At 31.1% G+C, this 15231-nt stretch overlaps 1 protein-coding gene across 1 annotated transcript in view; it reads left to right on the top strand.

Moving 5' to 3' along the window:
- The first annotated feature begins 11873 nt into the window (after positions 1-11873).
- The window catches only part of LOC113516934 (uncharacterized), a 15053-nt gene continuing 11695 nt past the window's right edge, over positions 11874-15231 (top strand). Inside the window, exons 1-2 of the mRNA XM_026901438.3 lie at positions 11874-12053; positions 14694-14799. Of these exons, the coding sequence (XP_026757239.3) occupies positions 11889-12053; positions 14694-14799 (271 nt within the window). The 5' untranslated portion in view covers positions 11874-11888. The remainder of the gene's footprint in view (positions 12054-14693; positions 14800-15231) is intronic.

Raw genomic sequence — 15231 nt, 5'->3', positions numbered from 1 at the left:
GATATTAATATGCTGGGCATAATGTTACATATTATACACTTTGAAACTACTATAAACCCATGACTATATATTTTTATGTACAATAAATCTTTTCGATCGAATTGAAAAAATGTGACATTATATTTGTTTGTGCAACTTAGAATGGCAAACAAACTTACAACCTACCTGATGGAAAGCAGTAACCCTGGCTTATAAATATGAGCAGTACTATGGGCATAACACAGTATACTGTTTTACAAGATACCCTTCATGCGTTGCCATTCCTAAGGACTAAAGTGTTACCCTGTAATTTCACTGCCATATCTCATCCTTCAAACCGAAACAACTATACAAACACAATTGCTTAACGGCAGAAACATGAGAGGGACAATTTCTCTAGTTAAAAAAAATACAGACTATAGAAGTATAACACATCAGTCTTTAAGAATGATGATATATTCATACACTGATCGTGGTAAAACCAATTATTTTGATTTAAAACATTAAATTATTGAACCAATGTAAAAAATAATCTATGTTCTTGAAAAAAAATCTGAATTGGTTTGTAAATTCTGAGATAACAAACATAAAAAAATATTAATATTAAATATTGCATAACATTTTTAAAGATATTTGGTTTAAAAAAATATTAATTTTACAACATTTTTCAGTACACAATATGTACAAACTATATACATGTGTACTGAAATTAAATAAATTATTGTTAACTTTTAATTGTTAAATAAAATTCTTTAAAAGCTTTGAGTTTGAATTTACTTATCAATGTCGATAAATCATTTAACTATAGAATGTTTAATGTACAGCACTGTTCCATGGTCACGCTTACATTTCACGTACCCAAATGTAATCACTTTTACGTTTCGTTTTTTGTGATTCTATTTCCAGTCTGTTATTATGTAAGTTATACTAAGTTTATGATTTAAGATATAAATGTTTACAGCGTAAATACATAAAAAATGTACAGTTTTGTAGTTTTTTTTCCGATTTAAGTTATATTTAAGTACAACACATTTAATTCTAACCAACTATATTCACTTAAAAAGAATTACACTCAAAATTTTAAAATAATAAGATTTTATTTTATTAATACTCCCATATTAGTTTTGGGCATATATTATGTAAATTATGCCCTGTTTTTCTATCTCACAGTAACATATATGTTATTATGTTTTCTCTCTTTTACATTGCCAATCTATATATTTAAGATTTAAATACACTGTATATAATTCAAGATTTACATAAATACACTTGTTTTTTTTTTGCCAGCGCCATTTGTAATCAAGTGATAATAGATAGAACCAATAAAAATAATTCCTTAAATGCATAATCCTCAATCTACGCTTAAATGCGCTGCAGAGACAGCACAAATGTTTGCTCTAATTTATTTTAGGTAATGTAAAACCACAAATATAATGTCTGTGTGTAACACATCTCAAAAATGATATCCGACAGCAAAAATCAAAGAATACTCGACTACCACAGCTATAAAATCAAAGACAGCATAAACGCTTCTGGAGCTATTCTTAACACAGATAATGATTTAAATATTAGTAGGTATAACGCAGAACGATTGCTGCATAATTACTAAATGTGTTAAATATACTTCGACTTTTTCGACAAACTGCGCTATTTGGTATCTTTCTTTTTTTTACAACTTAGAATGGCAAACAAGCTGACGGCCCACTTGATAGAAAGTGGTAACCGTCGCCTATAGACATGAGCAGTATCATGGACATAACAGAGTATACTGTTTCGCCCATGATACCCCCCATGCGTTGCCATTCCTGAGGACTCGGGTGTTATTCCTCTGTACCCAGTAAATTCACGCCATATCCCACCCTTCAAACCGAAACACAGTCATGCAAACACAGCTGCTTCACGGTTGAAACACGAATGGGACAGAGATACCCAAGCAATCGACTTTTGTACAAAGTCTCCCTCTAGTATCCCTATGGTATCTAATGGCAAAAACCAAAACTAAAAATATAACTTAACATAAATTACTAAATCGCTCTGCATGCAAAGTCAACACCAACGTACTATAATCTTATTACAGGACCCCATTACGTAGGGAGGGAAAACAGAGAATATCAATGTTACTAAATTATATATTTTATTTTTAACTGTTGTCCCTTAACTGCCTAATGCTGAACAAAAGCCTTCTCAAAACGAGGATTTTGCTAATGATTGCCACGCTTGATAATGTTGTTCCCTTAGTTTAAAATATTTACTGCTGCCATCGCTCGATCATTAAGTTCCCTTAGTTGCCTCTTACCATGGGAAAAAAAGGGGTGGTCTATTCTATATTGGCACCACACATCATCATATAATAATAATGCTTTAGTACAAATTAATTACGATGGTTTCCAGAGGAAACCATGTGAAGACCGACCTGAGAGAGAATATTGCTCGCAATGAACATAACCCTCCCAAACAATACCTTCCCCCTAAGTGGAATGGTAATCCCGAGTGCACTAACGGTATATGCTGGCAGGGCACCAAAGATAGATGAAAAAGCAGGTCTGCTGCCCTGTCGTGACAAATTCATGAAAAATTAATCATGATTATTTCCAGGGGGACTGCATGAAGATCGACCTGATATTTTGGTATCACAATATAAAGAACTACTTTTATACACTGATTTTAATTATACTTATTGCTTCGGTCGTAGGTATTTTTCTGTCTTGTATTCTTTTATCTGTAACTTTTGAGAGGAAGTGGGGCCGGCGAGGTCCGAGCTGCATTACTTTTACTCGGTACTTACTAAAGGTTACATTCATTAATATTTTATACTAATACTAATTTATTATTATTATTTTTGGATATTTTTAGTAATCGAATCCAGCTTTTTTATATTGAATTATATGGATAGTGTATAAACACTATTTTTGATTAATTTGGATTTGGTGATCCAAAAAAATTATGATATTGATTAACAAAAAAGACGGCAGATGTCAATATATTTTTTATTTTGTAGTGTGTTTTGAGTAATTTAATGCAAGTTTGGCCCAGTATTGTCAAGTTGTTATCATATTTATTTTCAATCAACTTTAATAGCAGAAGATTAAAATTTAAGTTAGCTAATTTGGTTTTAAGCTCCTATTAAAAGAGAATAAACTTAACAAATTTGGACTTAATTAAGACCGAATATATGGAACCAAAGTGGCCAAACTATATGAACCTCGATTTAAGCGATGATACTGTACTAAACTTGGCTTGACTTGGCTAAACTCACCCAAGTTCAATCAAACTTAATCTAACTGTGCCAACTTCGATTTAAATGTATAAATTTAGCTCAATTTGAAAAACTTAGCCAAAATGGGTCAAACTTCCAAAGATAAACTATTCAAATTTAGTCAAGTTTGTCCAAAGTTACCTGGACTCGACACTGGACTCAATTCGACTGAACTTAATTAAACTGACTTACTGATTTGGTCGTGTCGAGTCGCGTAGTACTTAGAATTTAGAATTTAATATTTAAATTAATTTAGAATTTGGAATTTCAAATTCAGAATTAAAAAAATCTAAAGTAGTCAAATTCACAACACAAAAATATACAGAAAAAAAAATTCCATGTCTAAGTATTTGAAGTAATATATTATATGTTAATAATAAGAATAATGTGACAACCCTCGCGACGAAAGTGGCGTGACAACAGATTTCTATGGGCGAACCACTGTATGAAGATTCCTTACACTATACAATGCACTCGTATATTGTTAGCAAAAGTAGGCTTATTAGAAGAAGTTTGAAAGTAAAAGGGAAAAATTTGATAAAATATTAACTATGAATATGAAGATCGTAAGTATCATGAACTTAGTATGTATAATGCACTTGCGTAAGTGTAATAACCTATTTGTGTACAAGATAGCATGGATAGAAAGGAAGTAAATAAGTACTGAGTTGAGATAACTACAAATAGCGGGGAAGGGGGAGGCGGGATTGTTAGTAATGCGGCTTGCCAGATTCATTGCTAGCAATGCACCCTCTGCCAGGTCGACATCCAGGTGCCCCCCCCCTCCCCCTGAAAACCATCATTCTGAACTCCAAATGTATTCGTCACGATGGGCTAACTGACCTGCCTTTTCATTTTCACTTATTATCCCTTACACAGGCAGGCACCGCCACCGTATATCGTTAGCGCAGGCGGAGTTACCATTTCATTATCATCCATTAAAAAAACTACAAATAGCGATGATTGGAAAAGAAGAATATTACGCCCATCCTAAACAGACATAGGACATGAGCAGAGAAATATGGTACTCAATTACTTTGCCCATAGGTTTTGCTATTTAATTCCATTTATCACCCTGGGAAAAACGTTGACCTACGTCGTTACAACACTAAATATTCGTAATGTAATCAGAGGGTACCATTATATAATGTTTTAAACTAAACGATAACTCGTTGCAAATTTCTAGAGCTACACGGATCCGACTCATTTAAACGTTTGCTTTGTCGTACGGCGCATTAAAACTCGACGTCGTACTGTGCATATTTATGACAGTACCTACTGTGAAAGTTTGCCTCGAGCGACTCAGCCTGCCTATGCGGTCACAACGCGCTCAGAGGAAGTACGACCTTTTCTGTGTATTGATTTTGTGACAAGGTTTTCGTAATCAACATTGTTATGAGTTTGCAATCTGTCATTTTTGTGGCACATCTGTTTATATTGACTTACCTCGAAAGTCGTATGAAAGTGTGGTGTATCTACTACAAATATATAAGTAACCCGGTATACAGTTACCTACATAATTATATACTATTGTATTATATAACAGCTATTAACATTCTTATTATTCGAATCGTACCTAACTCCCAAAATTGAAGGCGAAGGTATGGACAGTACCATACATGATTTGAAAAAGGTTTAATAGATTGTATTATAATCAAATAGGCGATACGTTCACCCATACTTAGACTCGGTAAAGATTCTTATCACGAAACATTTTATTAATACCGGTATGACTTATGCAATGATGAAAGTTTCTTATAACTATATATTCTTGTGGAGTAGCGTACTGAAATAATTTTCAATATGTTACACAAACCTGTAAATTTACGTAATTATAATAATTTTAATAATAAGTTGCTACACAATCACTAATTGCGTGGTCCTCCAACCAAAATATCTTTATATACCCTTTGTGAATGTAATACCACATAACCATAGACAATTTAGAATAGGTAATTCATAATGTGGGACGACACCTCAATTGTATAACTGCTGTATAAAAAAACGTTGTTTCCTTATTGTCCTGAACAAGTAGGGTAGTTTAGCTTAGCTAGTTTGCCGACCACTATTAGTTTTCAGCTAATTAATAGTTATATTGTAAAAATAAGAAAACTCTATTCTACCTATTTAAAATTAACAACATACTTAATTTTTTAAACGAATACCTACATATCTATATACAGATAACAGATAGGTAACGGAAATTTTATGAATTTACTATGATTGTATTTTCGACAATTGTTTCAACTTCATCTGGATTAGTGGTAACTGATTTGAGTCTCTCATCAGTGGGCCACTCAAAATTAAATAGTATAGGTACTTCTGTGTGTAAAATAACAAAAATAATAGCGCACTAGTATTTTGCGAGGTAAGATTCAAAGCTTTCTGTCGTTTGATAAACATGAATGATGTTACAGTGTAATTGAGATGAGTTAAATATTATTTTGTTAATATTTTAGTATTATTTTGATTAAAAAAGTAAATAGATTTAATATTACATATTTAAATTAAGTCGGCAAACTAGATAAAATTCTGTTCTGTTATTTAATCCTCGGCCTTCCAGCTAAAGACTAGATGATAAGCAATAAATTCGATTATAATTTAAAAAGAAACAATTAAGATATAATTTATAATGTATTTTTATTTATGTAATTAGATTTCGACCGCATGACTTCTTATTAACACTTTCTATTTGTTCATTATTAATCGGCCGCAACATAAATTTGTGCGTGCTACTTTTCAGCCTATGTAAATTAATATGGTCGAAAATTTATAATATTGATATTAATTGTCAGTCGCTAAAAATATTTACGAATATTACGAAATGAAATCGTCAATGTAGTAAATCATACGAAGCTATAGTAATTTCTTTCAAATATATTTTATCGACCAAACATAAATTGTAATTGTAGTAAATAGAATAACAGTTGAAAATTAACACGTGAGAAATTAGTTTTCAGCCCATTAAAGGACTTTATTAAAGGACACATCAAAGTGAGGAAGAGATAAAAGCAATTAGCCTGTCATAACGAATTCCTCAAGAAATAACCAAGTTTCTAGAGGTAATCACGTGGAGATTGACTTAAAATAGTATATTGATAGGACCACTAGTTGCCAATATTAACAATCCATTCCCCCTCCTTCGAGTGCTGACATTATTGCCATTCCATTTTCATCTTTTGAAATAAATCGTACCTCTCACTATAGGTTTTCACAGAATTTAATGAAAAGTTAATGAAGTTTTATTAAAACTACTATAGTCATAATTTAAATTATCATCATCATCTCAGCCATTATTTACTCACTGCCTCGCTCATAGACTGCCACAAGGAACAGTCCTGAGGCACCTGCATCGACCGATTCCCTGCGATGCGTTATAATATAAATAGTCAGTTATAATTAAGAAAAAAATCGGTGATTTACTGAAACGCTCACTCAATGAAATTAGTAACAAATCGAAACATTTAATCAGTAATCGATTTTTGTCGGGTCAATTATTCATTTGTTTACATAGTTATTAAGGTATTTCTTTCCTTTGTTTTTAATTATAAAAAAATATTTTTAATTTGCTTTGATGCCTGCAGTTAAACGATCGGATAGCTGCAAAATTTGCATTATAGTTTACTGCGGCCATAGGTCACCAGTAATATTACTGTACTTGTATTATTGGGGACAGCGATCACATACATGCTGTAGCCCATTAAACTTATTAGCACACGCATAGATGATGTAAGATGGATATCTTTTCTTTGTGTTTAATTCTTTATTTCATCTATATTTTTATATTTACATAATATACGACAATTCGAAGTTGATACTTTTTGCACACGATAGAATTTAGTACCATATTGTATGCTTTTGGTATTAACATGGGCCATATTTATACCAAAAGCATATAATTCTTTTCATTCTTGAAAACGTCTTATACAAATTTGTCCAAAATAAAAAAGTCTAATGTTCAATTAGGATGTAAAAAACATTGATGCCTAATTTTTAAGAGATTGAAACTTTATAGACATACATGTGCCTATCAGTATTGAATTTTTGTTATTGTAGAATAATTTACATTCCATAGGCGTCGATGTAGATGTATTGTAATCTAAATACCTGTTTAAGCTTATTTTTTCGCAGGGATTAGCCCACGGAAAACCTGACCCATGTAAGTAAAATTGCAATAAATAACTGGTCTACATATAAATTATGTATTTATTAATTAATGATTTTGTTTTGGATCTGATCAGTAGATATACTTCAGCTCTATGTCTATTCATACATTCACTATGAAGACTGCAACATCATAATTGCGTAATGTATGTCCTCTCTTATGAACTCACTAGATGCAGAATATAACTTGAGCGTAATTATCTTCAAGACGATAAAGCTACGAGAACGCAACCCGTCGCGTCGCTTACCTATCGAGTGATTGGGAAACGTAGGTACTTGTATAACTATTATTTTTGAGTCGTTTGCAATTCAACATTTGAATGCCGTGGTCGTAAATTTATATTCAATCAAACTCCGAGGTTAAATATAGAAAAGAATCATTATCAATAAAATATATTTTGCCAGAGGAAACCTTTATACAAAAGTCGTTCGCTTGGGTCCTCTGTTCCATTCGTGTTTCTACTGTGAAGCAATTGTTTGCATGACTGTGTTTTAGTCCGAAGGATGAAATATGGTAGTGAATTTACAAGATACAGATATATAACACCTGAGTCCTCAGGAATGGCAACGCAATGTGTAGGGGGTATCATAGGCCAAATTTTACTCTGTTGTCCGTGGTACTGTTCATGACTATAGTCGACGGTTACTACTTTCCATCAGGTGGGCTGTTTGCTTGTTTGCCATTCTAGTTAATTCAAAAAAATATTAAATAAAACACCAATGTAAGATTGACAACAGATAATTATTTTTTTTTCTATGTTAATAATAGAAATGCAAAAGTTATTTTGTCTGTTTTCCTAGTTAATTGTAATTCTCTGTTTAGATTGTTTATTTCAGATAGTTATCCATTTATTACAAAAAAAAAATACATTGTTATCATTACAGAAAACCAGTAATCTTACTCGTCCTAATATTATAAAAGTGAATTTATGAACATGCTTGGATGTTTGTTACTCTGTAACGCTAAAACGGCTGAACGCATTGACGAACGAATAAAATTTAGTATAAGGGTAGTAGGTTGTATTCTAAAGTAAGATATGATATATATATATATATTTATGAAAATTTGAATTCTAATAGCAATCAATCAATCAATCAAATTTGAGAACAATTAGAATTTTGTCGGGCTATTTTGGTCATTATTTTATTAAATCAGAAAAAATATATATTCTGAAGCTTTCTTCAGCAACATCACAATAGAGGAACTAATAAAAAATAGAATTGCCGATTTAATGTGTAATGTAAAAAACAAATGCACAAATAAACGAAAACGAACAAAAGGTCTATGCGGTAAATAAGATTTATTATATTAATGTACCTATTAAAATTTATATGTATAAAATTTTAGGTCTGATAAATATAGGTGATAATGGCATGATAAGCATGATAGTCTGTAAGTGTACGCTGGTGAAACACCAGTGACTGATGATAGGTGAGGATAAAACAGGTCAGTTGGCCTTTCGAAATGAATTCAACAATAATTATTCATGATAGTTTCCAGGTAGAACCACGTGGTGGAAACCTGGTGAATATATTACTAGCAATGGGTCTATTGAATCCCATCCTTTTCCCTCCAAATTACAATACGTTTTTTATAATGCTTGTGCTTAAAAAAAAGTTGATTTGGTTTTGCAGAATAGTTATTTTAACCTGTAACAAATATTTATCTATTATAGAGAATGAAATGAGTTTGTTTATTACATTTTTAGCTTTACCAATCGTTATGAAATTTGAAATACATTTACTTTCCAGGATGGAAGAGAATATATGTATGTCACTTTTAATCTCAGTCAGTGATTACATCTCGGTTGAAGACGCGGGTAAAAGCTAGTACTTTATGTATTAAATATAACTTTATATATATTTACAATCGGAAGAAACTAAATATATTTTACATATATTTATTTAATTAATTTTTAAGCAACTCTACGTTTATTGATGCACTTTATTCGTTAAATAAAAACGTAAAATAAAAACAAAGAGATTGTTAGTAAGTATCTATATTAGTTAATGTTAATATTGTTATTGCAAAATGAAAACTACTCAACCATAATATCAACGTTTCTTGTGATAGAAAAGATTAACCAAAAAATTATCTATCAGACAGAATAACAATCTTGATTTTGTTAAATAAAAGAAAAAAATCATAACACAGGTACGAAAAGTCAATACCTAACTAGTAATTTTACTTTCACTGTACAGGTTATCTGAGATTTATGACCTCACAACATACTCAGTGTCCATTACTACTCAGATATTTGTTGTTGCTCGTAATTGTGACAACAACTAATAACCAATACCTACCTAGTATTCGGTTGGTACCTATCTTATTTCTATACACTATCTTTGATATGATGAGTAGGTACTCATATTTTTCAGACAGTAAAAAACAATAGAATTAAAAGTCGTTGTGTGTGTGACCATTTAAGTAAATACTTCTTTAGATCTATGAACCCGGTCTTACTAGTAAGTTGCGAACGTAGTAGTAGTAGATATTAAATAAATAAAAGCAGCAAAACAAGTTAACTGAAGCCTCCAATTAGTGTGTAATGAGGAACAGAACCTCTGCAAGCTTGGTGGAATAAGATACGAAGTAGCAAAAATCATTTATGATAAGAAATATTCTGATAGAAGCGATACTAATCTTTTTCTTTTATGAATACGCCGATTCCATTGAAATATACCTTGATTCCCTTTAAAAGTATTTTCTCACATTTTCTAAATAGAGTTATCATAAAGTAATAGATACCTATTTAATATCCTAACTGTACAAATACAGCTACAGTATATTAATCAAAATATATCCTGTTATTAAAAAATAAATTATTTTTGATTGCCGCCATCTTATTTTGTGATAATCCAAAAATGATTTATTTTTTGTTTTATTCGTACTTTCGAGTACATCCGAATATGGTTTATAATATATATAGGCGAATATAATCAATTTTTCGAAAAAGTGTTCACTACTCACCAATAAACATAGAGCAATATTAAGATCTTCTTCTAGTGTTTCCAATGCTAGTGCTTCGATATTTTCTTCAGATGTGGTAAAATTCTTGGGTATTCCTTTACATTATCTAAGAATATTATTTAGTTATCATTATAAATTCACTATCATACACATAAAACGTTAAACGTTACTCCATCTTTTAGAGGGGAGAATCGCCTTACAATGCGAATTGCATTGACGGGGTCACCAGTCAAGATTCTTTTCTTCCAACTGCCACTTCGATTTTCCTTCAGAATATTTGTCAGTTTAAAATTCAATGTTTTGTCAACAATCTTAAGACCAAAACCCAATCGTAGACCTTGTCCTAAATAGGTAAATACAATCCTTACTTATATTATAAATATGGAAATGAGTTTGTTTGTTACTTTATAACGCCTTAATGGCTTAACCAATCACTATGAAATTTGTTATATACTTATTATATGGAAAAGAAGAAGGATATAGTCTACTGTTTATTCCGGTCAATAAACAAATCCTGGTCACCCGGATCAAATAACGGGTAAAAGTCAGCCATCAATTAAAGATAGCACTAAATTCGACGACATTCATCAATGAGACAGACAGCACAGTCTCATTGATGAATTACATGGTACCATGTAATTCATCAATGAGACTGTGCCATCAAGACAAACTGCCTAATCAGTTTTAGTCAATTTATTGATAGTACTGTTATTTCTCACAATAGCCTGGTGACCTTTTTTTAGGACCGACCTGCTCAAGATCCTCCTTGGACTTTACTTACCTACTAACTACCTAATACTATAAGGTGAAATCGAAATCTTCAGCATTTTTTGATGGGAGTGTTCTACTAACTAAACCGAACATTTTTACCAAAGAAACGTAGGTCAAAAACAACAAGAAAATTTGAGTCTCCAATACTAATAAGGCGCGTTCAACTATTAATTTAATGAGACTCAAATTTTTGGTCTATTTTGAATATTTGATTCACAAAATTTCAGGAGCCACATTGTTGCGTACTGCTAACGACTTGGATTTCAGACTTTATAAAAAAATTATAGGATAGACAATAATTGTATTACAATATAGAATTTCAGAAGTCCACTTGCAAGGTTTTGTCCCTACACATTTGTGGTTGGTCGTAAGTTGAAAGGTATCACGTGTCTGTTAGGAATTTTATAGTGTTTTATAACCTGTAAAACTAAACTTAACTAAACTTACGTATACACAAAAAAAAAAAATATCCAGAATATATTTGTGGTTGTGTGTGCAGATGAGATATTTCGCATCACACATTAGATTTGCTGTAGATACCAAATGTTAATAAATAATAATGTTGTTTTCAATATCCAAAATTTTACGTTTACTATTACTACCTTTCAAATATGTGAAGATTCTTAAGCAACACCAATTACGTAAACTCGTTAATACATCTGGCTACGACCTCCAGAAGGTCTTCGAGTCCTGTGTGAAGAAGAGGTAGCGTGAAGCTAAAGTCATACTTATTGGAAGTGAAAGTGAATGAATGCCAGAGGCTTAATTAGAGAGGAGACCTGCGCCTGCGCCAGTCCCTCCGACATCGCCGCGCATCACGCTCGCGCACTGTGTTCGCCATCGCACGCGCATCTACAAGTGATCGTTCGCGCGCATATCCAATTTAACTTCAACCAACATCCAACAAAAGAGGTACGCGCTGCACAAATGACGTACCTCATTTTACAGTGTATCAAAATATATTTTTTTACTTCGACTCCTTTATTTGTAAACTCTGTGCGTGAAAATAATTCAGGAAAGAAGGCAGGAATAAGCTTTCATTGTGATGTGTATTTCATAAGATGCGCCTTATCTTAAAATCTAACAAAAAACTGTGTCGCGCATTTTAATTTTTAAAATACTTAATTTATTATAATTTATTTTGAATTGATTTGAACACATCAATTTTTATATTTTTAAATGACTTCTTAAAAAAGGAGGTTCTCAGTTCGGCTATTTTTTGATCTCTTTATTATGGCATAATATATCTTTGGTAATTATGAACCAATTTAGATTTTACACGCCACCTTTTTAGTGGTAGAATTACAAAAACTGTCTTAATAAATTTATTTAGATAATAGATAATTCCGATTTAATTCTTAAAACAAAAAAATATTAATAATAAAAATTAATAATAATATTTTTTATACTAATACTATGTAAAAAGAATTAACAGTTAATCAAATATAAGTTATTAATAAAATACTTATCTTACAGAACTCACGTACTAAGTAATTTATTATTATTATTAACTTATTATTTAGCTTCGACAATTAGGTACACTACGCTCACACAGGTATTGCATAAAGAAATGATTAAAGAAAGTAATTTCTCAAAGGTTCGAAAGGTATAAAGGTATTTTATAAGTTAACGCCCGAAGAGAGCGAAGCAACTTTCTGTCACCATAAATGCGTTCCCAAATCGACGATTTCTCATACTGTACAGCTTTTTACGCAATCATTTAAAGTTTAAAACAAGGAGGTCAGTAAGGCGAGTTTTGCTTTCACAAAATACAACAAAATAAATTCATCTCACGTATCGATTGTCCTCAGACGTTTGTGGTATGCATAAGTAAAAGAAAGCGAACTCATAATTATGGTGTCGACGACTAGGTACCTAGGTAACTGTTGATAGTAACCACAATTTACAATATGTACTCGTAACACACACAACCCTAATATCATCACGATAGCAGAATTCCAAATACTACATACCTAATCTTTAGATACATAGCATATTAGTTATTTATTTAGTTCTGAATTAACTGACGGTTTTCGTTTCCACTCTTTTTAGTCACGAAACGATGCACGTAGGTTTACCGTACGTTCAGATTTCCCAGGATTGATCCTAATTTAGAGAATTTCCGGGAATCATTTTGTATGATTTATTTGTCTAGATTTATACTTTCGGAATTTCTTCCATATTCTGTTATAACAATTTGATTTTTTTTATAAGGTAAAAAAATTTCGGCGTCAAAATGTTTTCAAGTATTAAATAAAAAATTTGAGTATTTTGAAAATTTTACCCGGTTGATTTATTTGATAGATAGTAAACCTAGTTTTACGTAAGATGATATATAAATATCTACTTACTACCTCCTCCTCTAATGAAAACTATATCTAAATCTACTTTCGATTTGAGCTTTGCTTTGTGGGAAAATTCACACCATGTTCTGTGAATCTGCCTATTAAATGAAGTCACGAATGTATATTTTTTGCCAGTAATTATTGTAATTTACATGCACATTCTAGGAATAAAGCTGTACTGTATATCTCTTTCTTCTTCCATCGAGAATTCTAGTTAATTTTAGTATGTTTTTATGTAATTAATTTTATGCATATCTATATTGGTAACAAAGAAACTTTTATAATACTTTTTTCGATATTCTACGTGTCCAAAATTTTGATTGAAGTACGTCATGGAAGTCTAAATAATAGATAACAACAACTCAAAAAAATAAATGTTTTTTAACCCTGAATTTCAATAATTAACAACTTAAATCTAAAAATGATTTTCGATATTATTTTATATTTTCACTAACAATGGAATATAATACCATGTTAAAATTAGATAAACCTTTAGATCATAATACTACGTACGTAAGTACATTATACTAAGTGTATGGATAAGACACGAAAAACACCCTAAAATAAAAAAATGTCGTATGGTCAATTAAATTATTTGGCTGTTTCTACAAGAAATAACTAACTTTTTTGGGAACTCTACCTATTTTGTAAGTAAATACAATGAATAAAGTGAAAAATTTCTTCTTTAAAGGTATAGAAAATAATTATAATTTAAAATAATGTAGATATAATTGCATATGAAATAAAATTCCATAACCTGGTACCTAGTAATAAGCAATTAAGCAACTAAAAGTGATGTCATCAGAACAATGATCGGCGCTGACAAAATCACGGCGCGATCTTTATCAAGACATACATATACGCCATATCTTAGCAATTACTAATACTATCGATTTAAAATCTGGATTAGTTTTATAACACATCATGTCACTAGCTTACATTGGGATCCAAAGAAGGTATTAAAAAAGGGCCTTATAGTCCAAATAGCGTATCATATGAAGAATCCAAGCATCGGCATGTGAGTTCAATTCCCATTTAGTAAGGACGCATTCACCATAACGCACTAAATAGAATCTTAGGTATCAATATTACAAAAAATAATAAACATCAATTAGTTTTAAAATTCGTTATTCGTATTATTTACATAATTTTATGTTAGATCTATGATCAATAAAGAGTCACTTAATTGGTTTTGTTTTGTACACAGATGAGCCGGCACACCTGCCTGGCAGCTGCAGCCCTGCTCGCTGTCATATGCCTTGCCGAAGCTCAAAGGCGGCTTGCTCTACCTGACCCCAGAAGTTGCTCTAACAGTACGTATTTACTAAATTCATATGCTAAATACATCATGTAGAATTTATTAAATAAAAATTATAATTATGATTTTTAAACGACGCTAATTATGTGCCTGCTTAATTTAGATGTAATAAAATATTTAAATGACCATAATTTTCTTTGCAGTGCAATTAGCTTTGAAATTAATTTACCAAATTGCGTATATACTTAAGCAGTTTAACAATCATAGTTATTAACATACGTACATATTATTAGTAAAATGTAATATAAATAGGAAAGTTTATTTTTCATTCAGACCTATGTTTACAAAAGATATCAAAATAACAATTAAGCTATGCTATAAGGTACCTATTAGGTTTAATTTACTTTTAAAATAATCAGTGTTTTTGTCAAATAATAATAAATAAATAAATAAAAATAAATTAGGTTTCCAACGTCTGATAGAAATA

The sequence above is a fragment of the Galleria mellonella genome, unplaced genomic scaffold (assembly GCF_026898425.1).
Source record: "Galleria mellonella isolate WM207_F2 unplaced genomic scaffold, CSIRO_AGI_GalMel_v1 utg72, whole genome shotgun sequence".
Classification (NCBI taxonomy): domain Eukaryota; kingdom Metazoa; phylum Arthropoda; class Insecta; order Lepidoptera; family Pyralidae; genus Galleria; species Galleria mellonella.
The sequence above is the reverse complement of the archived record's forward strand: the minus strand, read 5'-3'. Positions and strand labels throughout refer to the sequence as shown.